At 43.6% G+C, this 27,172-nt stretch overlaps 1 protein-coding gene across 2 annotated transcripts in view; it reads right to left on the bottom strand.

Moving 5' to 3' along the window:
- Positions 1 to 27,172, bottom strand: part of LOC136573044 (excitatory amino acid transporter 1-like) — a 124,914-nt gene that overhangs the window by 42,984 nt on the left and 54,758 nt on the right. For both annotated transcript variants that reach the window (XM_066574166.1, XM_066574165.1), the window contains exons 3-4: positions 3,364 to 3,613; positions 2,772 to 2,909 (exon numbers count right to left, since the gene is read on the bottom strand). In XM_066574166.1, the coding sequence (XP_066430263.1) occupies positions 2,772 to 2,909; positions 3,364 to 3,580 (355 nt within the window). In that variant the 5' untranslated portion in view covers positions 3,581 to 3,613. The remainder of the gene's footprint in view (positions 1 to 2,771; positions 2,910 to 3,363; positions 3,614 to 27,172) is intronic.

Here is a 27,172-nt window from a genome sequence, read left to right as displayed (position 1 = left end):
GGCCTTTCCTTGTGCAAATGAGAATAGGGCTGATCCCTCTGCACTGTGACAGCCCTTCAGATATTTGTAGACAGCTTAAGTCTCCTCTCAGCCTTCTCAGCCTTGGTTGGTTGCCATGAGTAAGAAAGACAGCTTTTCTTCTAGGCAGTATCATAAACCTACTCCCTGAACTGCAGGGCACAGAGTTTTATCAGAGTGCTGACCCAGGGGCTGGAAGAAAAGTTCAGAACACACAGCCTGGAGGAGATGAGCTGCCGAACTGGATTCTTTACAGCAGTGATTATTGGCATTGTGATGGAATTCCAACCTCCAAATATAACCCTGGAGTACTTCTTTAAGTGGTCGTCTAACTGATTCCTCAGTAACAACTTCTGTGCGGGTTGCAATGACAACCATATTGGCAGCCGTCGCCAGGATTTCCCAGAAACATCGCAGAGATGAGTTGTATACCATGTATATGTACTAAAAGGTGAAAATAAAGTACTATGCATAAAAAATGTTCTTAAAATAGGCACACAATAAAATAATGAAACCCACATTGTGTCACGCACCAATATATAAAATGTGTTTTTTAACATGTGCAACATTTATACAACATTTATACAACATTTATACAACACTAGCTGATATGCAAATATGTGTGTAATTTATTATAATGAGAATCCATCGTGCTTCCACATGTTGGTATGACATCACTGGGAATAAAAACAATACAACAATTAATGTATATAGTACAACTCTAGTTGTAAAGCATTACTGTATGCCATAATTATGTATTGTGGCTTACTTTGTTTTAAGGGTGTACTATATACCAGATTTATATAACCTCTTTCATACTTGTAGCCATGGGGAAGGACGACCAAAACCTCATTCACTTTTTTCAGTATCATTTGCCTTTACAAAAAAAAATAAATAAATAATATCTATACAAAGTTGGAGCCCTGTTCACCTAATGAAGGGTAGTTGGAAATTTAATGGGTAACAAAAGCCGCTAGCTTTTAGGCATAGAGATGACACGTTCACAGAGCCTGTGGTTATAGGGCATCCCTATGAGGCTGTATTACAGACGTAAAGCAATCGCCTTGCCAGAATACTACTGCGTGCCTCGGAGTATCGTCAATTACTCATAAGGTATAGAACGAGCCTCTAGGTTTCTATAGGTGCTGTATGTACAGATCTGTATCAGGCCTTGTTCACACATGCGACAAAGTCGCACGATTTTGTAGCGTTGCTACAATGCTATAAATCCCATGTATGTGAAGCCCATGTTTTCCTATGGGTATCACATGTGCAATGTTTTGTAGCATGCAACAACCCAACACAAAAACCTTGCAGGTCTGGCGATATGCACACGACTCCTGAGGTTTTGTAGCCCATGTTTCCCTATGGAGCCTTCCTCTCTGTTGCATTGCATGACAACGCGATTTTCGTGCGGTGTGATGCAACTTTGAAGGATCTAGACTTGGCAACGGCCAAAATACCCTTGCAGTGCAGTCTAGGGCTCAACTGGGACCTTAACAACGACACCTTTACCTTTAAGGTGGATCAAAAGCCAAAACCATACACGCGACGCGACGTCCTACCATCAACAGCATCTACGACCCGCTCGGGTTTGCAGCACCTGTGACCATCCAAGGTAAGATGCTGCTTTTGTTCGCTTGGTGACGACTTTTCTGCAATGCTCGACTACCCTCAACAAGAATTGTTTTTGTTCTTCGTCCCTGACTGATTCGTTAAACTTTTTTATTAGAGCAATTCCTCTTTCTGCGGTATCATTGACCACCTTAAGAGCGTTCACATGTAGAGATGAGCGAGCATCTCGGATAATGCAGTTACTCGAGCGAGCATCGCTCTTCTCGAGTAACTGCATGCTCGTCCGAGCAGGCTCGGGGTCGGCGGTGGGTAGCGGCACGGAAAGAGAGAGAGACACACAGAGATCTCTATTCACATGGTTTCTTAGAGAACCACTGCAGTAATCTCTTACGCCGTGGATCCCAAAAAATTCAAAGAACGTCTTTGGGTTATTAGTAACGAAATGTCTCAGGTTTTTTCCTTCAAATCCTAGGTTTTTACCCTCTAATCGTTTCATTTCCTTTTTCTTTGCAGGTTTGGTTTCTAAATTTTTTGTCATATTTTCTTTATCTGCCTGAGTAATACGTTTGTCCAAAAAAGCTAATACTATGTTTGTTTCTGACAGATACCAAAGATGTCTCTTAGCAACTGTGAGAGCACTTTTTTGACATCTGCATCTGGGTAAGTGCTCGGAAGCTATAGCATATCCAAGTCATTCCTTGGAGCCCATCGACTTACAATTGTCTTTTTGAGACCAACCTTGTAATAACTCTTTGCATATATATCTTTTACATCACTGAGACTCAGGGCGTAAGCAAAGTCATATAAAAATCACATCTTTGGAAAAATGAAACACCCTAAGCCGCCTAGATTTAGTCTTGGTGTATAAGGTCTTAACTACAAGTGCATTGAACCAAAAGTTTGATTTTGAATTGTAATATGGTGTATTATAGTTGGGGCCTGGAGACACAATTCCATGCTGGCCCAACACCTACACAGAGGCTGTTCTGGTGATGTGCATTCTGGAATACATGGCCATCGTACAAGACACTGTTGAGTATTCTGGAGCAACAGACCCGGCATTATAGCTAAAATATTAAGGATTTGTCTACCAACAAGTTTGCCGCGGTTTCCAATAACAAGCAGGAGATTTGACAATAAATGTAGGAACTACAGGGTCAGGAAAACTGGGTATTTACCCGTCACCAAGCTAGATACTATGAGCGGGAGCACCAGCATCTGCAGCATTCTCATCAGCAGCTCTCCGGGAAAGGAGAAATATTTGATCTGCCGGTAAGACATCTTGTAGGGTCTTAGGGCAAACGCCAAAGCAATACCTGAAAAATGACAAATATTCTATTAACGGGACAATAGAAAAGTATTCCTCATGTTCATCATATTTTGATCACTTTAGGCCACTCTCACACAGCCCGCTTTTTATAGGGTTCAGCACACTGCGCTAAAAGCGGTTTTACCTTCCCATTGATTTTAAATGGGGCCTCGCAGACTAGCATTCGAATGCGGCGTTTCTAACTCTGTGATTTTCAAGTGCCGTCTGTTCTATTTTTGTGCATTTTAGGGCTTTTTAACGCGCTTCATCGCCCAATACAATGATGAGGTGTGTAAAAAAAATGCTGAACGCTGTACAGTGTGTTCGAAAATGCCGCGATTTCGAACGCAGTGTTTTGCTAATGCCTGTGTGCGAGTGGCCTTAGTTTTCATATTAAGTGAATGAATAACAATACTCTACATCACATGAACAACAAATATAGCAAATCAGCAATGACCTACCCAGCACAACGGCTGCAATTGTGAGAATCACAAAAGCATTTCGAAGGAGGAATCCGCGGGCGCTTCCTAATGTCACTTTGCGCATTTGCTTGCCAGCTCGTGATGCTCTCTTCCTCATGGCATGCTGCCAGCTGTGCACGCCTCCTTCAGTCTTCTTCACTCTTGTTGAGTCTTCTTTTAGGAACAAGTTGTCAGCATTTCCATCCTTCTCACTCATCTTGAAGTTATGAGGATTGGTTAAAGATGAAGTCTGTGATAAAAGAAGAATGGATGAGATGAATACTTTACTCATCTCTGAGTGGACGTCTGAGAGGTGAATCATTAGAACAGATAGGTGTATTGGCCCAGAGTTAGAGTGTCCCTCTGTGACGTTTGTCCTCTGGTGTATTCATGTTTGTCTATATTTTGTGTTGCTTCAGTCTATGTTGGTTGTGTGTTTTGTCTCCCTAACCTGCTGGATGTGTGTGGTTGGTTAGTAATGTTGGGGGAGGAGTTAGAGAGCGAGTGGTAGTCGGGACATGAAGGAGAGAGGAGGTGTGATGCGATGGGGCAGTAGTCAGCGTTACCGGAGAGGAGAGTGGAGACGTAGTCGGTGAAGGAGGAGACAGGAGATGCTTGTACCTGAGCCGAGTCTCGGGCCTATCCCTGTGCCCATGGGATATCTCCCCTCTGGGGAGTGTGGAGTGCAGATCCTGTTTTCTAGGAGTCGGCGGTGGCAAATGCATAGTCCCTCTGTTTAAACACCTCTATGTTGGGAGTGAATGAGGACTGAGTAACCAAGTTGTTAAGTGTGACTGGAGCAGCGGAAGAAAGGACGTAATAGGAAAATGGAGGGGTATGTGGTGTGTTCCCTTCAACTGTCAGAAGCACTCCCAGGGATGGTCTGTCAGATAACAGACTGATGATGTTCAGAGGTTGGGTATGACAAGAGTGTCTTCTGGATACAAACTTGTTCAGGTTAAGAAAAATGCTAATGTGCTTGAAAATGTCATGCTTAAAGGGGTTGTCCCGCGAAACAAAGTTGGGGTATACACTTCTGTATGGCCATATTAATGCACTTTGTAATATACATCGTGCATTAAATATGAGCCAAACAGAAGTTATTCACTTACCTGTTCCGTTGCTAGCGTCCTCGTCTCCATGGTGCCGTCTAATTTTCAGCGTCTAATCGCCTGATTAGACGCGCTTGCGCAGTCCGGTCTTCTCCCTTCTGAATGGGGCCGCTCGTGCCAGAGAGCTGCTCCTCGTAGCTCCGCCCCGTCACGTGTGCCGATTCCAGCCAATCAGGAGGCTGGAATCGGCAATGGACCGCACAGAAGACCTGCGGTCCACCGAGGGTGAAGATCCCGGCGGCCATCTTCGCAAGGTAAGTAAGAAGTCACCGGAGCGCGGGGATTCGGGTAAGTACTATCCGGTTTTTTTTTAAACCCCTGCATCGGGTTTGTCTCGCGCCGAACGGGGGGGGGGGGGGGCTATTGAAAAAAAAAAAATCTGTTTCGGCGCGGGACAACCCCTTTAAGACTGTTGTGACGCTTTGTCATGGAAGAATCTAAGTTGATTGTACAAGTAAAAGAAAACCATGTGCCTCCAGTTTGAAACTATTTCTTTGACTGTGGACTTTATTGTTCGGTTCGCTTACTCTAAAGGGGCACTGGCATCACGAGAACAAACAGGTTGCTATTACCGAGTCCTGTGTGTGGCTGGGCGACTACACTTTGGATCTTTTGGGAGAAGACGGTAGATCCACCCGTGACACATCATCAGGTTTTACCCAGACGTTTTCCCTGGCCAGAGAACTGACCCTGTCCACTACATATGCATCAAAGTAAGAGTGAGTGGTGATTATCTGATAGCCAATCCTCCAAGCCTGGGATGTGCTAATTTTCTGATGCTTTCTCTCAATGAGAAGCAGAGAAGGAGCAGAAAGCTACTATATGTTAAAGTTGTGCATCTGGGACCTGTGGTCCTACAGGTTTCCTGGTGCACACCCTCACAGGTAGGGGTTAATTGAGCTGGCTGGGTATGGTATTCTCCACGAGCCAATCCCCCTTGTATGCTGTAGATAAATGCCAGCAAACTCTTGGGAGAGATGGCTGGTCATTTAGTTCTTCACTGTAAATCCCACTCAGAGCTGGTGTGGTGCATACTTGTCTGTCTGTAGTGTCCCTCTCTCCTCCCCTGAAGATGGTCTGGGCACCTGCTGTCCCTCCCCTCCTTACGTTCAGGGGTGCATGTATTGTGTAGTGTGTGGTACGGTGACTACACAGGTGCAGGCGACATGCAGGTTTCTCCCTATCCCTGGGCAGGTGCGGCCTCTTGATGTTTGATGCCCTATGTGTGTATCAGATGGGTGATGCCTAACATGGTTCCCTATGTCAGCACGGTGGCTGACATTCTATTCCCCTGGTGTGAGGACACTTGGACTGGCTATGGTTACCACCTGTATGTATGTGAGCTCTGGGTGGGGTTCCTGTTGTATGTCGTATGCACTGCCTGTTGTATGTTGGAGTGAACAGTGACTTGTGTTGTATGTCTGTGCTGGTGGCTAGACATGAGGTGTGTTCTGTCCTGTTTTATGTGGTGTGCATTACCTGTTGTATGTTGGTGTGAACAGCAACATGTTCTGTATGTCTATGCTGGTGGCTAGACATGGGGTGTGAAGTGTCCTGTTCGGGGTTCAATGTGTGTGAACAGAGTCGTGTCCAACCATGTGTGTTTAATGCATCTCTCCAGGTCCTAGAAGAAAACAGTGGAGCCGACCTTATCAGGATGATTACCCTGCTTTTAGGCAGGGGTTCCCCATTTTCCCTGGTTAGTAAGGGACAGGGGTCCTTCTATCATTGCCCGGAGAGGTGCAAATGGTCTATGCAACACTGTGTGAGTGATTGCGGTTTTAAAAGGACACAATCCTACATCCGTTCTGAGGAGTGGTGCTTTAGTGCGCCGAGCAGACGTAACACTATATTACCAGTAGACATTAGCCAGTTGAGGCACCTTTTTTTTTTAGAGTTTATAGTGGAGATGTTTCATTTTATAAAATTAAAGCAGGCAAACTTCAGTAAGGTTTTATTTACACTGCCTCTAGTTCTTGTTCACCTCATTTCCTCTTTGATGGCTAAAATGTAAATTTCTAGTTTCTCATCATGAAAGTTATCATGTCCTTAAAGGAAACCCATCACCAACCGTGAGCACCATAGACTAAGTTCTGGTGCTTATAGCTCAAGTGATGTGTAGTCCTGGGGGGCCTGTTTTCATACCTGATCCCCCATTCTTGCTGTGTCCACCAGCAAAGTTAGCGTCACTCTTTTCAGAAGCCTGTGCATGCAGAAAAGAGATAAAGTGGCTGTGTGTGCGCCGACTACATTGATAACCTGGGCTGCTGCAATGTGTTCAGAGCTGCCTGGACAACTGCTTGGTGAACAGCTGATATTGATGGGGGGTGGCAGAACTCCTGAGGATAGGTCATCAGTAGTTAAAGGTTTTTTTTAGGCCGATGCTATTGATGACCTATCATCGGGATAGGCCATCAGTAGTTGATTTGCAGGGTTCGCTCAGGGGTATTAGTGTATCTTGACACCACCAGAACTGTGCGTGGTGACAAGATATAGCCTGCTTGATAGCCTGTGCACGCCCCCTGTTTCTCATTGGCTGCAGGCCTGCCTGCCCTTGCTCAGGCTCTCAGGTCCTGCCACAGACTCAGAGCAGCTTCTTCGTAGTATCCGGCGGCTGTGACAGCGGCTTCAGAATGCAGTAAGAGTGGGCCATGCTGCACCGCCACTCCCACGTGTGCTGGCAGTGCAGGGAGGCCGGCAGGGAAGTCGCTGTCGCCGCTGGATAGAAGCCGGTATTCAGCCGGGGAAGGCGCAGCCGACCCTGAGGCTGCGGTGCGGAAGTGTCTGTGCCGGCCGTACAGTTTGACCTCCTGGCCTGCTGTCGCCCATCCTGCTCCTCATGGTGTGGGGGAGAAGACACCGGATACAGCCGACGGCCAGCACATGTGAGCGCTGTGGGGGAGAAGCCACCGGGCACAGCCGTTGGCACGCGCATGTGGGGGAAAAGCCACCAGACACAGCCATGGGCCAGCACATGTCTGCGCTAGTGAGCTGCAGGGGTGCGCCTGATGTATTGGCAGAGAAGCCACTTGAGAGCCATTACAGCCGCCATCCGCACAGTACCGCAGGGAGCTCATACAGAGCAGGAGGAACATTCACTCACTGCCGCTGGGAGGCCACAGCGGCAGTAAATACTCAGTGACAGCCAGCGGCGGCTGCAATATAATTAATCCTAGGACTTTCATCTTGCACCTATCAGAAGCTAGGGGTGTCACAGGGGCATTGCTCCATGGAAGCCCTGTCAAGCCCCTAGCTTCCGGTGGTGTCAAGATACACTAATACCTCGCTCAGGACCCTGGCCAATTAGCTAATTAGGTCGCCACTATCACCACTGCAACATGAATGTTGTACAACTGCACCTGCAATTCCCAGCGTCGGCCACTACAAGGGGTTTGAGCTAATTGCTTCTGCTCCGTATACCTCTGTGTTGTAGTGCTGACAGCAGGTGTCTGATCAGCTGATTGACCGCTGTCCCGGCTGCTGGATCCCAGCTGAAAAACTATTAATGGCCTATTCTGAAGAAAACCTGGAATACCCCTTTAAGAAATGGATAATCGCTTTAAATACTAAACATAAATTAATGTTTCAAAGAAAACACACTAAATGTTACAATTACAGGGATAGTAATCGGTGGCCTGTAATGTAAATCTACAACATTCATTCTAAGTGATATATACAGGACACACAAGGAAGGAGTCACAAACAAAGAATATATTGTAAAAGGCCCATTTTCTGACACCTTATAAAGCCAAGCAGCTTGTCTGATCCTAATGATGCCAATGGTCACATACAATATTTACTTGTTTTCACCAACTGTTTGCTGGAAGAGCTCTCAATTATTAAGCAGCAGTCACTGCAGGGGGGTTATAAAAAGGCAAACAAGCCCCATGATAGTTTATGAAAGATTTGCTTAGTTTACCCCCTGCAAGGAAAGCAACCTCCAGACCAGACGCACTCAATGATCGCGTACTGATACCCGCCTAACAACAGTGTTAAATAAACCATGTGCATAAAATCATCTGTATATGTATCATTATGTGTGTAAAGACACAAAGCTTCTCTTTATTACATTGTTCTGCTCTTCCGCTCCTCAATATGTAAAGTGTTTAGAGCTTGTTGTAAAGTTTCCCACATAGGGAGCACACATGTCATCTCCACACATCAGTCCTATCATGATCCACTATTTGTTTTATCATTGACAAGTCTATCATAAGCTAAAACACTTGCAGATGCAATCAATGAAAATTACAGTCACAGCAGCATTTCAGCTATCTGCCCCAACTTCCCCATAAGCATAAACACTTGGATCTGCAAACATTGGGGGGCATTTAGGAAGGCTTTACACCAGAAAACGGGCATAGGAAAGTCAAAAGATTTGGTGAAAAGGCTACTTGCTCAAATGTTTTGCAACTTTTCAGCCTTCTGCAACTTAGAGGAAAGTGGGCATGCCTCGTCAGGAGGGGGAGTGGCCACCTGTATCGACAGCTTTATGTATAATTTACGGCAAAAACGTACACCTCATCAGGAGCTGCTGAGGATGCGCTTACTACATGCGCCTTTTCATGTAATCAGCGCACGGTGTGGTGGGGAAAATAATACTTTCCCCAGCATCAAAAATGCCACTCTAAATAAATTCCCCGCATTATTTTTTTGTTTCATATCTAATTAACCATATTTCACGGCAAAAAAAATCATACAAAAACATTTTCAAATAAAACCATAAAGAAGAGGAAAGAAAAAAAATCTCAAAGTCCCCTTCATCTGTTGATTCTGATAGTTACAGTCTCTCACAAGTTATTAAAATTAACAACCTCCAACCACGGGCTTCATCCAATTCTCTCTCAAAGTTAATTATTATCTTCTTTTCATATCCTCAGTCTTTTTTCCCAACAAAATAGTCTTCAGCTTACCAATCAGCTCTTGCCCTCCTAATTCTCCACCTCTCCAATTCACTGTAATATGATAAATTACCTTATTTTTCGGACCATAAGATGCATCATGCTTTTAAGCAACAGAAAATAGAAAAAAAAAGCGTTCATAGTAATTAAGGCTTCTCAAGTGGTCTAAGGTCTTAGAGGGGTTAATTTCACAAACTGGTGGAGTGTAGAATAGGGGTTAATATTGATTTATTATTATAATATTATTATAATAATCTGTAGGGGTAAAACTCAATTCAAGTCACTGGAATAAGGGACACCACCAGTAGCTATATTCAGGGGTATTCGTTTTCCAAGTTTTCTACTGGAGGAATGGACAATCCAGTCTATTATAACAATGATCACATGACTATATGGAGATCTGTATCCAGGGGTGCGCTCCTGATCATCACTGCTGCACTCCTGGCAGTGTAAGGGTCAGCTCTGTGTCTCTACTGACAGAATGCTCATCCTCAGTGACCTTCCACATCAGTGTGTGTTGGAGTGCTCAAAGCGGTTTTGACTCACAGTTAAAATTGCTCCACAAGTACTATGTCCTTCCTGGTTGCTGCTGACAGTACATGTGACTGCTACAGCCAATCACTGACTATAGAAAGCCCGGTTGTGCCCAATGATTGGCTGCAGCAGTCACATGTCTTGATCAGCAGCAACCAGGAAGGACAGAGTAGTTGTAAAGCAAATTAAAGTCTCAGGAATACCACTTTAACCCTTTCCTCAGTGGTGTTGCTGCACTAATGGCAGAGTCACCAGAGCATCAGAGCCCAGGCAGGGGGCTAATTCTCTGGCTCTCCCCAAATATTAATCAGCCCCATGGTTTATGGTTTCTTCTCCGCGACACGTATGCTCTCTGCCTGAGCGCAGCTTATCTCACTCTTATAGAGCGGCAGACTGCTCTATTTTTCCATATAAAAAAATGGAAAACTAGAGGAACAGATGCAAAAGGAAACCTTTCCATTTGCTTTTCATTCTATTAAAAGCCCATTGAAATCGATGGGAAAAAACTGAAACGTTTAACTCCATTTCTCTGCTCCAAAAACTAAACCGAGAGATGGAAACTCCAAACTGAGCCTCCATACAGGTGTGAATTCACCCTAACCCAGCAGCTGCGGAGTGCAAAGGGCTGCTCAGCTCTAGGAGGCACAGCTCCATCTTCACTGCTCTGCATGGCTCCATCTCTCTTGCTAGTGCGGAGGAAGGGACAGGCAGCAGTCAGACCTCCAGGCAATGATCACAGTACAAGGAAAGAGGCGGCTATGTGAAATTAGTTTGACGTTTAAGGTGCAGCCACTAATTAGCAAGATGTTATCTTGCTAAAAAATGCATCTTATAGCCAAAAAATGTAAGTGATTTTCAATTCTTCGTAGATTTTAACTCAGCCAAGAGATACATTATCAGGCAGAACAAACATTAAAATATGCTACCCCAAATTTACTCCCAACCATGAGAGCTTCCTTAGACGCCTGGCATTCATTTCTTAAGAGCCAATCCACCTCATCCCAACTTTGTATACTGATACTACCCTTAGAGGTGATAGAGCATTTCATCAACGGCCTATCAACAAGTCCCTGGAAAAATAAGGCGATTATGTACAACTAGCTGATATACTCGGCTTCGCCCGAGTTAATTTGGTACTGGTGTTTATCTGGTGTTCACACGGAAAATCTTATGAAGTGGTGGTAACTTTAGAGATACCGAGGAAAAAAAATTGTTCACTATTTTGCATGGTTCTTTGTGTTACCCAGGAAATACCACGTGGAGGCAACCATGCGACGTTTCCTTCATATAAAATGACATCAGTAAGTGAGAGAATTAGATTCTGTACATAAAATTTCGACGCTAATTCTTTTGCGCTTAGAATTGAATAATCGAGTTGAGACCCATTAACTTTTCCTATTTATGACATAATCAATGCTCGTGCCAAATTTCAAGTTTCTACGACATTGGGAAGTGAGAGAATTAGATTCCGCACGTAAAATTTGGACGCTAATTCTTTTGCGCTAGAGTTAAATAATCAAGTTGGGACCCATTAGCTTTTCCTATTTTGGACATCTGCTGAACTGGGAGAGAGACCTGGAAAAGGGGTATCCTATAGAGAGCTGGGAAACAGCTCTCAACTTAGCATCGCAAGCGACAAAAGGGGTTATGATACTTGAAACTTTTACGAAACTTGGCATAAGGTGGTACTTCACACCAGAGGCGTAACTTGAAGCTCCTAGGCCCAAACGCGAAACCTGTAACAGGGCCCCAACTATAATGCTTTATTGATAGTACTGGGCTCACTATATGGAGAAGAGAGCCCTTATCGGCCCCCTAAGGCTCCTGGGCCCGGGTGCAACTGCATCCCCTATAGTTACGCCCCTGCTTCACACCATCAGTCCTTAAAATTAAGGATTATGATAAGATGACCATTGCTGGAGAAGTAATGGAGAAGTTACATACCACCTGGGTATGTAACTCCACATCTTTTGGGAATGTCCCCAGATAAAACCCTTTGGGAAAGAGGTTTATGCCATATTGAATAAGCCTGGAAACCCCTGAATCAGCACTACTTTTATTGCATTTAGAATCATATCAAACAACTTAGAAAAATGCTGGGCCGCATCCTCATGACAGCAAACAACCCCCTCCCAAAGGGAACGACCTTCTCAATATACTATCTGCCCATTTTACAATGGAAAAACTAATGGCAATAGGATCCAATACATTTCATAAGGATGCTGAGAAAATATGATTGAAAATATATGACTAACAGATCCTCTCATTTCTGTATCTTTGTGCATTTTCCTTTTATTATTTATCCAATGCAATGGAACTGAATTATATTCCCTAACTTCTCTACCTTAACCCCTTCATGACATGGCCTATTTTGGGCTTAAGGACGCAACAATTTTGGGCGGATTTTCTTCTCCGTTTATCAAAAGCCATAACTTTTTTATTTTTCCGTCGACGCGGCCGTATGAGGGCTTGTTTTTTGCGTGGCGAACTGTAGTTTTTATCGATGCCAATTTTGGGTACATAGAGTATATTGTAAAATGTTTTTTTTTTTTTTTAATGATAGCAGAGAGAGAAAACGCATCAATTCTGCCATAGATTTTTTTATTTTTTTTTTACACTTAATCATGCAGCATAAATGAGACTTTCCATTTTTTCTGCAGACCGGTACGGTTACAACGATACCAAAATTCTAACATTTTTTTTTAGGTTTTCCCACTTTTCTGCAATAAAAACCCTTTTTTTTGGAAATCTTTTTTCTATTCTAAATTGCTGCATTCAAAGTCCCGTAACTTTTTTATTTTTTGATGTACAGAGCTCTATGAGGGCTTACTTTTTGCGAGACGAGCTGTAGATTTTATTGGTACCATTTTGGCGTACATACGGCTTTTTTGATCACTTTTATTGCGTTTTTAGTGAGGCAAAATGCTAAAAATGAGCATTTTGCCTCAGTTTTTTAGCTTTTTTTTTTAGCGTTTTTTTCCGTGCACAGTCAAAAGCATGTGCAACTTATTGTACGCATCGTTGCGGACGCGACAATACCAAATATGTGGGGTTTTATTTTTTTTTTACCTTTTTTTATGCTAATCTGAGAAAAAGCATAAAAAATGTTTTTTTTACTCTTTTTTTTTACATTTTTTTAATTCATTTTTTAAATCTTTCTTTTTTTTACACTGTTTGTGTCCCTCTGAGGGACTTTAACCACTGCCCTGATGATCGCTGTCATAAGGCATGGCAGAGCTACTGCTCTCCCATGCCTTATCGCTCATACAGCGATCTCAGGCATAGGCAATACAGGACGCCAGTGTCTGGCGTCCTGTTGCCATGGTGACAGGCCGGGCTCTCGCGATGACATCGCGAGTTCCGGCCGGAGACACGAGGGAGCCGCGCTCCCTCTGTGAACTCTTTCCCTGCCGCGATCTACTTAGATCGCGGCAGGGAAGGGGTTAACAGTGGCGGGCGCATCTCCGATGTCCCCCCGCTGTTGCAGCGAGACGCCGGCTGCGACTGACAGCCGGCTCCCGCTGCGGGATAGCGCTGGATCATATGTGATCCCGCGCTATCTCCAGGACGTAAGTTTACGCCCTGTTGCGGGAAGTACCCCGCTCCCAGGACGTAAACTTACGCCCTGCAGCGGGAATGGGTTAAAAATAAAAAATGTTCAAAACAATCAGTTGGCCACACCTCTTAACCACTGTGCAATCCCAATCACGTGTCAGGTTGAACCTCTTAGCTTCTGAACTATTAAGGTCGATTTACATACACAGATGATCGCTCAAAATTCATCAATAACTGACAGTTTTGAGCTATCATTTTGCATTAGCTACTAACTAGCTTCATTTGCATGTATTTAGAGAACCGCAGGTGGTCTGTTCTCTAAATACATTGCTATTCTCCAGCAGGATAGATGGTAAATGAATATTATCAGCGCTCCCTGCAGAAAACTTATCAGTCCCGATGGATTCTAAGCTGAGCTGAACTCAGCGATGGACGAAAAGTGTACGGTAAGAGCACGATGGGCACACATTTACAAGCAACGATTATCGCTCAAAAGATGGCTTTTGAGCTAATTTTGAGCGATAATTGTTGTGTGTAAAAGGGCCTTTACTGTTGCCATTATTACACTTTTGTAACATCTATTAAAGGTGAGATAGGCTCTATTTAAAACCTTCAAAGCAGTTCCCTGCAACGAGACCTGTCTATCGCCTTTACTCAGTTCTGAATATCAGTTGTACCAATTTTCTAAAGAAATATCTGTTTTTCCATCATTCTCCTAATTAACTATTAACTTAAGTTTACTCTTTGGTACAATATAGTCAGAAATACATTCAGACAATCAACCATGTTATGTTGGCTGGTTGCTGCCAACAACATTCTCTAGCCCCTCCTGCCAGTTGTGGCCAGCGTCACATTCCCCATGTCCTCTGAAGCGTCTAAAGAACATGGGGAACATGGAACTGGCCATGACCAACATATCATCTGTCAGTTTCCTGGCGTCCATAGAGTTAAAGGTCAGTGCCCACACCCTGATTTTCCATTTTTCACCAATTCAAACAAGTTTCTGCCTGTTTAAGTCATTCTTTCCTACTAGAAAGTGACAAAGCAATTAGTTCTATCTGGTATGCAAAGGTGCTTTGTGACTCTGACTCCTGGTTAGACCTGTGGCTATTCCACTCTAGTCTTCCCTTCTTCTCCATTCCTAACCTTGACTTGTTTCTAGATCACACTATATCTCTCGGCTGTCTGCTTGCCCTAACCCTCAGCTTGTCGTATCATTATACAAGAATTCCACCTGACTTCAGCTTTGTATCACAACCATGTCTCTGCCGGCTCCTCCTGTTTCACACTATGGTTATCCTGACCAGTATGCAGTAGCTGCTACAACGCAGAGACAACTTCTGGGATAATGGCCTGGGATTCCCTGCAGCAAATATGTCGTGATTGGTGTGGTTCAAGGGTGAAACCCAGGGGACCCAAGTTGTTGCCGTCAGGAGTAGCCTCAAGCCAAATATGTCCCACACCTTCTGTTCTGACAAACCTTCTTATAGGAAAGTGCTGATATAATCTCTCAAAACTAGTTGCTTCCAAATGTTTTCCCTAACTGTATACCTAGCATGTGAAGCTAAGTAAAATATCCCAAGATAGTCTTTACTTGGTGGATCCAAATTATCTTATACATTCACTAATGCTAAATGGCTTATTATAAGTTATATAAATTTTGAATTACCTTGTTGTAAAGCGCTGCAGAATTTGTATATATAAAGTATAATCCGTAATAATATATTGCATTCAGAAAGTTTCTTAATTTGACACTTGTTTCCAGTACAGAACTAAAAAATATTGTGAAATTTCACAAAAATAAATGATTAATATTTTAGACTCTTTCCTTCATCCTAGGAAGTGCTTTCCCAGATGGGGACAAACCCTAAAACTAAATTTTATTAGAATTTTTATTTTTTTTAATAAGCAGTAGAGATGAGCGAACGTACTCGGTAAGGGCGATTTCCGAGTACTTCACTACTCGGGTTAAAAGTACTCGGGTGCGCTGTGGGTGAGCGGGGGGTTGCAGCGGGGAGTGGGGGGGGGGGAGAGGGGGAGAGAGAGGGCTCCCCCCTGTTCCCGCTGCTACCCCCCACTCCCCTCTGCAACCCCCCGCCCCACAGCGCACCCGAGTACTTTTCCCCCGAGTAGTGAAGCACTCGAAAATCGCGGTGCTCGATTGCGAAATCGCCCTTACCGAGTACGTTCGCTCATCTCTAATAAGCAGCTTCATAAAACAAACAGACATATAGGACTAACGGATACCAATATATGATCAGAAACCCCAGAAGGATAGAGGACAGACTATACCCTGCTCAGACACCAGACACTGGAATAGGGTCAGGCATGGGTAAAAGTCCCCTTCTGAATTAGTCGACCAAGATAAATACTAATTGTAAAGCGCATCAACCATTAGACCTGCTCAGTATGTTGAAGAGATATCTAGATAAGAGAGGCAGAGTGCAAGCTCAAAAGCAAAGGGTGTGGTGTACGATCAGTCACCAAAACTATATAGAATCCCCCAACCACAGGGATGAGGTAAACCCTTCACAGTTATGTCCGAAAAGATATTCCTAAGTTCTTGGTGGTCTACAATCGGCAATATCACCACGGAAGAAATATTTATTCTGGTTCCACAACTGCATTTAATTTTGCAGTCATAAAAGGTAAAAAGAGCACTCCCTGATATATCAGGAATAATGCTCAAAATATATCTAGTAGAGATGAGCGAGCACCCAAATGCTCGGGTCCGCGTTATTCGAGTCGAGCTTTTCGTAAAATTCGAGAGCTCTACTCGAGTAATGAACCTCATTGACTACAATGGGAGACTCGAGCATTAGCTCTACTCGAGTAATGAACCCCATTGACTACAATGGGAGACTCGAGCATTTTTGTATGTGGGACACTGGGTCCCGAGCTTTTTTTTTTTCTTCTAGGTTTCTTTCCCTCTCTCTCTCTGGGGCGGGGTCGAACACGGCTTGTTGCTCATTCGAGTAACGAGCACAATGGAGTATGCTAATACTCAAACGAGCATCAAGCTCGGCAGAGTATGTTCGCTCAACTGTAATATCTACGTTAGTGGTTTGCATTATATGGAACCACAATGAAAGACAGAATTATCCTGGTTTCTACGCGTTTCATTAGAAAAATTCAAAATTATCAGGAACCTCATTTTTTAAAATAGTGTTAAAATGAACTGCACCCATGCACACATATAGAGATTTCTCCTAACAGATACTGCGGGAAGATCTGACCAGTCCAAAAAAATGTAATGGCTCAGTACATGAGCTAGATGGATAATTCTAAGGTACTGTTAAGCCAAAAAAGAACAAGGTTAAAGGTTCGTCCTCATCTGTGAAAGGGTTTATATTTTACCCCTCTGTCTCTGTGAATAGTTCATCCTAGGAAGCGATCCATGCTTTTCTCTGGATGTCGAATAATCCAGCAGATGTGACTGAATGTGGCACCCACCAGGTCTTCTAGATGCTGGACTGAATTAATTAGAATGTAAGAATAACAATAATAACAACATCAGACCATAAACAAATGTTGGTACGCCCATTTTTTTAAATTCGAATTTGCAGGGTCTGAGCTTTGCTTTTGCTGAAGCTGGTTGGGTGAGGACCGTGGCTCCAGTTATCCCATGGGGCTATTGTTGAATGTTGGTATATATAGGTTTTTTGTTTTTTTTTAAGAGCTCGTTAGATATTCCATTGAAAAAGGTTTAAATTCTGAATGACTTATTCTATAAAGTAAATATCCCCGTAGGGTTTATGTTTTAAGAAGATTGTTTCTTAATGAATCCATGACATTATAGGATAGCCATAAGGATTACACAGGGTTGCTATGACATTGCTATAGAAACCCCATCAGTTGCTACGTGGGTCTCTTTCTGCTGCTACACGATTTCTAAGTTATAATTAAAGAGATCATCTCATATTTGTGAAAGACATCACAAAAATCTCCTGGATTCTATGAATGCATATCTTCTCTATGGAAATTCTTTCTAACATATAAGGTTAAAGAACATCATGAAAAATGGCAATGCAAATTACGAGACCATGACCAGCACCGTCGCTGCCTGCCCAACCGTGGCAGACCATGACTTTGCACCAATGTATCGAACCAGGGGTGTAGTTTAAGGCTCATGGGTCCTGGAGCAAAAATTCAACTCGACACCCACTCCTGTAAATATTCTTCAGACTACCGACTCAAAATCGTCCACAACTTTCATCACAACATCACTTGGTCTCTTAAGGGACCCATCCATACAGCACTACCAACTGGTGGCACTGTTGGAGTCTTAAACTGACCTTTTGGGTCTGGACAAACAAAAATGGCCACTTCTCAGACTATCTGATTCAGACTGTGCAGATTATACATGAGTAGTCTAAGACACCATATGCTGCTGACTGGCCGGGACCGCTCATGTGGACAACACGAGTTAATCAAAGCAGGTGTAGTGTCTTTGACTAATGATGCATACTACTGGACAGTGTGCATCAGGTAGTCAAAGAAGCTGGTGTGGCCATCTTTGTTTCTCCAGGCCCAGAGGGTTGCTTTAAAAAACAGACACAAGCCTCAAGACATATGTTCCCTCCCCAAATAATATATATACAGCATGTACATCAGAGACAGCACATCACAAATTTTATACCACAGTGGCTCAGCTCTGGTATATCTCTAAATAATGCAGTCAGCATATAATAAGTCAGATAACAGTTCTACACAGTGATAGTGATTATAGTGCAGTTACTTCCACTGATCACAGGTGATGTATTTTCTGGTTGGTGCTGTCCGTTTTGTTTTCATCTGAGCCCGGACAATAGGAGAACTTCTGCCAGCAATGACTACACACACTCCCCATCCTGCTGCTACTCCTAACACTCTTGTCAGTGCCCCCTATACAGTGCTAGTGCCAAATTTTGTGCCTGACGCAGTAATATTGCCACGACACACTAATACTTCCCCTATCACGCTTAGCACAAAATAATAATGCCTCATCAGTGCCCTATAGTTGTAGTGCCCTTCTTTGTGTCCTTGCATAGTAATAACCTTTGTGCACTCTACAAAGTAATAATACCCCCTTAGTACAACCACATGTTAATAGTTCCCCAGTGTGATGCCCACAAGATAAAACCACCCCAGTTGTGCCCCAAAGTGTACCCTCTAAAGTAATAAAGCTGTCCCATAGTAACATGTTCCCTGCAAAGTAATAATGACCCCTCAGTGCCCCCATATGGATATACTGCCCCCTTAATACCCATTTTGTGGTCCTATCAGGCAATAGTGCCCTATTTGTGTTCCCACAAATAATGCCCCCTTAGAACCCTACACAATTTTCTTTTTGCCTCTTCCTGTCTGCACTATTAATCATTTAATGCTGAATTGGTTCCTTACTACTACTCCATGCAGTGTGGCAGCGCATGACTCGACATAGCATACCCTAGTCTATACTTTAAATTTAGTGGAAATGCACTTAACCTTTATTGTGCCTGTTTGGCTAATGGCGGTAAATAGTTCAGTTTGGAGATCCTGCCTCAATGCTGTTTTTGGCACTTGTTTTTGGCAATACTGTTTTTAGCACCCTGAGATGCTATGGAAACAAAGCCTAAGGAACCAACTCAGTGTTATTAACAGTGCATGCAGAAAATGTCAAATGTGGCAAGGGGGGAGCCTGTAGGCACCCACTGCTTAGGGGCTCGGTCATGAGTATGACCTCTGTAACTCCTTTAGCTACATCACTGTGTTGAGCCCTTCTTTTCTCAGATTTTTGCCAGTGGGGGAGAATTTGAACACCCCATACACATTAAATGATTGGCCAGTTCTACTGAAATCGGCGGGTTCAGCCAACATTTATCTAATGTGTACGGCCAGCATTAGATAACAATTGGATACATGGCTGGTGAAAAGTACTTGAAATATAACCTTTACAAAGTGCATATGTGAAATAATGTACTTTATCTCTATAAATATTAGAAAGTACTGCTTAGGATTTTATTTACAAATCTTAACATGCATATGGCCAGCTTAAAGAGTGTTGTCTGCAGGGCCAGTTTTTAGGGCATTGGGGCCTCCACCATACAGAGAGGCGGCTTAGGGGATCCACATCAGCTTTACACATCATAGTTTTGAGGGTTGGAATTGATAAGGGAGGGTTGACACTTGCTATGGTGGCCCCAACAGTCTTATGATTAGCTGCAGCGGTTACAAGTCAGTACAGAACAATCATTTTAGATGACAGGGAGTCTGGCAAGCTTTGTCTCATACTCTCCCAATCCCCATTCCCATGGTGTCCCCAAGCAAAGTCAGCATGCGCACACAAGCTTGATTCTGCACGACCCTTTCAAAGGATGGAGGAGAATGAGTGCACAGCTCTCTGAAAAGAATCCAGCTGCTGTCCGCATGTTGACTTTGATGGTGGACACTACAGAAACAGGAGAGCTGGTGAGCATGAGACACAGCTCCTCAGCCTTGCCTTCATCAACTGTCTCACAATCCCTAACAGAAAGAAGGATGGGAAGCATTTAAAAGAGACCGAGATGGATGAACACAGAACTTGCACACGTTAACAACGAAGAAAAATATGTTTATCAAATGGAAAGAGGGGGGGGGGGGGGGTATCTAAAGAAGAATCTAATGTGGTCTGCAGAAACTGTAGGGCAAGTGTCAGAAAAGCTACAGCTGATAATGAATTGATGCTTGCAACAGAGGCCAAAATCAATTAAAAAAAGGATTTTGGGGGTATGTCAAAAGCAAGAGAAAAGTCAAAGACGCTATTGGATGCTTACAAGACGAAAATGTTGAATTGGTTAAGAATGATGTTGAGAAGGCCGAACATTTAAATTCCTATTTTGTATCTGTTTTCTCTCTGAAAGTAGATGTAACATCAACTGATCTTATCTGTGCTACTGGGGGAATAAAAGAATGCAGGCTATCTATTAGCAGAGAGATGGTGAGGGAACACTTAGCTAACGAAAATGAATTCAAGTCTCAAGGTCCAGATGAATTACATCCTAGGATACTAAAGGAAGCAGCAGAGATAATTGCTGAACCACTCGCCATAAGCTTTGAAAATTGCTGTAGAACAGGAGAAGTCCTAGAAGATTGGAAAAGGGCAAATGTTCTTATCTTCAAAAAAAGAGAAGAAGGTGGATCCAGGAAACTACATGCCTGTGAGCCTGACTTCTATACCGGGAAAGATCTTTGAACAAATTATTAAACAGCATGTATGCAAGAACATACAAATGCCAGAGCCATGATGGGTTTGTAACAAACAAGTCATGCCACACTAATCTAATTTCCTTCTGAGATGATCAGGGAAATGCGGTGGATATAGTATAGCTTGACTTTAGTAAAACATTTGACAAACTATCTCATACCATACTTACTGTGTTGAAAAAATGACCAAATATGGGATTGACAAGGCAATTGTTAGGTGGATTCACAACTGGCTGAGTGATCGTACTCAAAGAATGGTCATAAATGGCTGCACATCCAAATGGAAGACTGTATCAGAGCCACAAGGCTCTGTCCTAGGCCCAGTGTTGTTCAACATTTTTAGAAATGATCTGGAGCAGGGAATTGATGGAAAACTGATCAAATTTGCTGATAACACAAAGCTAGGAGGGATAGCTAACATTAAGGAAAAGAGAGAGAGTATTCAAAAAGATGTAGAAAAACTTGAATAGTGGGCATAACAGAATGGTATAAAACAAGGAGAAATGCAAACTACTGCATCTGGGAAAGCAAAATGAAAAAAAGCACATACAGAATGGGAGGAGAATTGGGCTAAGCAGCAGCACATGTGAAAAAGACTTGGGTACACTAATAGATCATAGACTGAACATTAGTCAACAATGTGATGCAGCAGCCAAAAAGGCAAACACAATTCTGGGATGTATTAAGAGAAGCATAGAGTCTAGATCACGTGAGGTAATTATTACCCTCTACTCTTCCTTGGTCAGACCTTATCTGGAATACTGTGTCCAGTTCTGGGCACCCCACTTTAAAAAAGACATAGACAAACTCAAGCAAGTTCAGAGAGGAGTTATCAAGATGGTAAACGGTCTGTAAATCATGTGCTATGAGGAACCGTTAAAGGATCTGGGAATGTTTAGCTTGTAGAAAAGAAGGCTGAGAGGAGACTTAAAAGCTGTCTGCAAATAATTGAAGGACTGTCATAGTGCAGAGGGATAAACCCTATTTGCATTTGCACAAGGAAAGACCAGAAGCAATAGGATGAAACTGAAAGGGAGGAGACACAAGTTATGTATTAGAAAAAACTTTTTTGACAGTGAGGGTGATCAATGAGTGGAACAGGTTACCACGGGATGTGGGGAGTTCTTCAAATGGAAGTCTTCAAACAAAGGCTGGACAAATATCTGACTAGGCCGATTCGTGAATTGTGCACTGAGCAGGGGGTTGGACCCGATGACCCTGGAGGTCCCTTCCAATTCTACCATTCTACGATTCTGTAAGAGCCATAACTTAGTTTATGATGCTTATAGTTGATGACAAGTTCACTTTACTGATTTGGACTAATTTGAAGGTTTGGTTTGGGGTCTGCGTTTATGTAGAGTCCTGGAATCTGGATTAATTTTAGGGTGTGGTCTGTGGTTGCTCATTCGACTGTCCAGTTGTTACATAATTTGACCCTACTGCAAGTCCTGGCAGTATCTGAGTACTGGGAGACACTAAGTACTCAGGAAAGGCGATTATTATAGGTAAAGTCCAGTTCTGTCTACCCTGCATCATTACGAGTCTGAATTTATTTAAGGTTTTGGGGCCTGGATCTGCATTCATTGTGGGGTAAGAAGAGGCTCTAAACTAATTTGGAGACTTTGATGGTAAAACTCCCAGGCAATAATTACCCATTTGTATGCTACTGTTGTCTTTAATAAAAATTAAAATAATTAAATCATTTTTACCCCAAAACTTCCACCAACTGTAATCTGGCCCTGTTTGTATGGCTTAAAAAAACAACAACACATTTTCAAATAACATTTTACTTTTGAATTAATACAGTAGAGGTAAGTCCCCCATTCAGTACCCCCATCTACTAGCCAGAGCAAAGAGCAACTACAGAGAAAATCTCTTTTTCTGAAGGACACGGCATGTAATTTTATTATACAGACAGCCTATTGATTTCAATGGAAACTCCGTGACAGTTCAATTTTTCTGTGTTAGCACACTATAGGAGAACTGAATATTTGCTGTCAGGGTTCCCAAGCGGATGACGGGTGATCACTGAAGGTCACAGCAGCGGGACATCCTATGATCAGCTTATTATAACAAAAAAAATAAAAAGATTATCTAAACTGGACAACCTCTTTAACTCTTATTACATCATACGTTTCGTTTCTAGACACAGTTATCTCCATAAACTTTTTCTGCGACAGCACTAAAAATATAGAAAATTGTGGGTCTGTATTCACCCATAAAATGCAGTGCTGCAACCATCAAGCAATGTGTCTAAGAGAACAGAATCTACGTTCACGGGCTTTTTATAAATGATGCAGTCTCTTTATAGAGTCCGTCTTCTTGTATGTTCACCAGCTTCCGTTGCTCACAGTCTTTTAGTAAGGCCGAATGTCAATGGACAGGTTTGATCTGCAAATCAAGCCACCCATAGGAAAACATGGGCAACCGCAAATGCATTAAAGCATGCAGATTTGTTTTGTGGACCTTCTGGCTCAGAAAACAAATCGCAGCATGCTCCATATCACTGTGGTTCCCAGACGGACGGCTTCCATTGAAGTTAATGGAAGCCGTCCGATCCGCGGCCCGTTCACAATTGCATTTTGGATGGACCTCAGATACCATGGGAAAGCAGTAGAGAAAAAAAAAAGTATTGCCCATGCGTGCAGCATGCCGGACGGCGCTTCCTTATGCATCCGCAGTGAAGAAGAAAGAAGATCCAGACAGGACGTAGATGACTCGCATAGGACCCGCACAAGTATCCTCGGCCATGGACAGGGTAGGATTCTGCTGTGAGCTCCCGCATGTGGAATCTGACCCGCCCGTGGACATGAGGCCTTACTTAGCAGGCATGGCACACCGACTGGCTCCAAGGATTCTCTTGCAACTCACTTACTCAGGCTGAACCCAACCTCTCAGCAAGCTTCCAAGGTTCATCTTACAGTTTACAACTAGAACTAGGCCACACCAGACTTTGCACAGACCTCCCACTTGCTGCCGCGATTCACCAACACAACTACTTGCATGCCACACCCCACAACATAACTAAATTGGCACAAACCTGTGGGGCAAGATGTGTCCTATTTGCACTTTAGACACACCCAGCAGTGACCAGATCTAGCAACAAGACTACACAAACAAGGTCCACATAAGCAATGCCAGAGCAGTTTACAGTTACAGACAGTCGGTTTACGGACAAGCCGCGCAGAAACTGACATTCGGCTTGGAATTCAAATCTGCAACATGTCAATTTCGTCACCGTCTCAGCTGCGGGCTCTCTTCTTTCTATGGGGAGAGATTTCCGCAGCAGAATACAGGCTGAAAAGCCACTTCAAAATGCACCAAGTGGCGCAGGTTTTGAAGCAGCCTTTTTGCTGCGGATTTCTGAAGAATTTTCATGCGGTCATGCTGGGGACATTACGCGAGATTTTCATCCCATCATCAACACCCTAGTATTACCTGTACTAAACATTAACCATCATAAAGTTCTGGTGTCTTTTAAGAAATGCTATATCACTTTCCTATTATGCATTACAAAGGAAAATGAAATGTTGGATGAGATGCAGAGTGATAAAGTAAACTCTCCCCTAAATGTCACTAGTCTAACCCAGGAAGAAGCGCAGAACCGTCTTAAAAGATTAAAATATACAAATCACCAGGTCCAGATGACAAACACCCCTGGTGCAGCATCTCATAGGGTGACCCCAGATACAAGGCACACGTTGAGGAGCTGGGAGGGTAGAGTGGTCAATTGTCATGGTGGCACTCACCAGGCTCCCTCCTGGAGGAACACACGTAGCCTTGGCCAGAGCAGCGCTGGGCCTCTTCCGGACACCCCTTGGAAAGGGATGCCCAATAAACTGGAGGACAGGAATAGCAGATGTCATGGGTGACGCCACCATTCCATTACCCACCAGTATGACCCTCGGTGGTAAATAATGGAGCCATAGACAAAAGTAATGTACCTCAGGTCCCTTGGGAATGGTCAAGGCCTGGCAAAACGTTACTGAACACAAGTTCAAGATGATGGTACGATTTACAGAAAAATAGCAGTGCAGGTAAAGAAGCAGACTTAAGAGTACTTCCACCTGGTGATCCCAGACTTCATGACATCCGGATGTGAAAACAAATGGGTGTACCTCTATATGGTGATCCCAGACCTCAGGATGGCCGCGTAGGAAAAATAATCACTGAGTACCTCTGCACTAGGCCTGGCAGTATGCGCCTTCTCTTGCTTACTCTCTCTCTCTTCTCAAGGGACTTACTCTGCCACGGTTGCTGTCACACAGCTAGTCAGGAACCGCTCTTCACCACATGAGGGTTGAAGGTACCCCCATGTCGCTGGCACTCTCTCTCAGGAACCCAGAAGAATGGACCTCAGAACTCCTTTCCCGCTCTCAGACACTCCTATTTATATCCTCACTGATAACACGTGACAGGACAAATTGATACATTGCAAGCATCTCCCACGCTCATGCAAACACTTAAAGGGGTTGTCCCGCGGCAGCAAGTGGGTCTATACACTTCTGTATGGCCATAATAATGCACTTTGTAATGTACATTGTGCATTAATTATGAGCCATACAGAAGTTATAAAAAGTTTTATACTTACCTGCTCCGTTGCTGGCGTCCTCGTCTCCATGGTGCCGACTAATTTTCGCCCTCCGATGGCCAAATTAGCCGCGCTTGCGCAGTCCGGGTCTTCTCCTGTTCTCTATGGGGCTCCGTGTAGCTCCGTGTAGCTCCGCCCCGTCACGTGCCGATTCCAGCCAATCAGGAGGCTGGAATCGGCAATGGACCGCACAGAAGAGCTGCGGTCCACGGAGGAAGATGATCCCGGCGGCCATCTTCACCGGTAAGTATAGAAGTCACCGGAGCGCGGGGATTAAGGTAAGCGCTCCGGTAAGCTTTCTTTAGGTCCCTGCATCGGGGTTGTCTCGCGCCGAACGGGGGGGGGGGGTTGAAAAAAAACAAAACCAGTTTCGGCGCGGGACAACCCCTTTAAAGGGGTTGTCTCGCGAAAGCAAGTGTGATTATACACTTCTGTATGGCCATATTAATGCACTTTGTAATATACATCGTGCATTAAATATGAGCCATACAGAAGTTATTCACTTACCTGCTCCGTTGCTGGCGTCCCCGTATCCATGGCTCGTCTAATTTTGCTGGTTTCTTGCTTTTTTAGACGCGCTTGCGCTGTGCGGTCTTCTGCCTGGTGAATGGGGCCGCTCGTGCCGGAGAGCTGCTCACCGCGTCGTCATCGTAGCTCCGCCCCATCACGTGTGCCGATTCCAGCCAATCAGGAGGCTAGAATCGGCAATGCAACGCAAGGAAGGAGAAGAAAATCCATGGTGCACCATGGGAGAAGACCCGCGGTCCACCGTGGGAGAAGACCAGCGGCACCATCTTTAAAAGAAGAATAGAAGCTGCAGAACGCTGATGCAGGTAAGTGCAATGTGCTTTTTAAAAACTAACCTATGCTTTCTTTTTAACAGGGCAGAATGCGGGGGTAAGTGAAAAATTTTTTTTTTCGCTTTCGCCGCGAGATAACCCCTTTAACTCATCACTTGCTGCAGCTGTGTAATACACACAACAGAATGACTAGACACTTTTGCACAGTGCACCTACAAAAGACATGACATGTATGACATGAAGGGGGACAGGAATAAATATACTGGGCCACTACACCAGGTTCTAAGGGAATTAAATGTTAAAGACAGACCTTTGTTTCTTATATTTAAGGATTCTATAGTGACAGGGTCTATTCCACTGGATTGGCGCATAGCAAATGTGGCTCCGATATTCAAAAAGGCCCTTCACAATATAGATGTCTTAAAATAACAAGCTTTATTCAACTTTAATTAAAATCGGGGCTAAAGGACACACATAAAACCTACGTACTTCTCACTAACGGAGAGTGACAACATGTGGGTAAATGAATATACAACTGGAGCAAAAAATTAGCAGGTTTGAGCACCCTGATGGTGGGTGCCCTAAGGGTTACTCAGATCCAGTATCCTCCATGCCTTGAATCGATATTACAATGGATAGAGGTCTAATTAAGAAATCTTAGATAGGCCGTATAGAACTCGCTAGGTTTAGTTCCTTGGAAAATATATATCAGTATCTCCCTTCAGTCATGGCATCATGTCTGTGATTTTAAACAGGTGGGTATATCCACACTTAACTTGTGCGTATAATGTCAGTAGTACCTAAAACACTCAGATTATTGGTAATGGTTCTGATGGAAATACTACTAAGGAGATGAAATTGCTTTGTGATGTTAATGCGTGGTTCGATGCGTTTCCCTGCCAATTGTGCAGTTCTTTAGGAACCATATACAACTTCCCTTGAATATCGGGAGAACAGTGGTATTTCTCAGAGTTGTCGGGAGCACAATGAATACAGTCACAGCAGGTTAGAGATGGTAGAGCAGAGCAATATGCTTAACAAAAAATACCCACTAGCTGTAGACAGTTGAATAATGAATGGAGTTCCTATATAGAAGCATCGGGTCAGGTTATATAT

The sequence above is a fragment of the Eleutherodactylus coqui genome, chromosome 7 (genome assembly GCF_035609145.1).
Source record: "Eleutherodactylus coqui strain aEleCoq1 chromosome 7, aEleCoq1.hap1, whole genome shotgun sequence".
In the NCBI taxonomy this organism is placed as follows: domain Eukaryota; kingdom Metazoa; phylum Chordata; class Amphibia; order Anura; family Eleutherodactylidae; genus Eleutherodactylus; species Eleutherodactylus coqui.
This window is presented reverse-complemented; position numbering and strand designations above follow the sequence as displayed.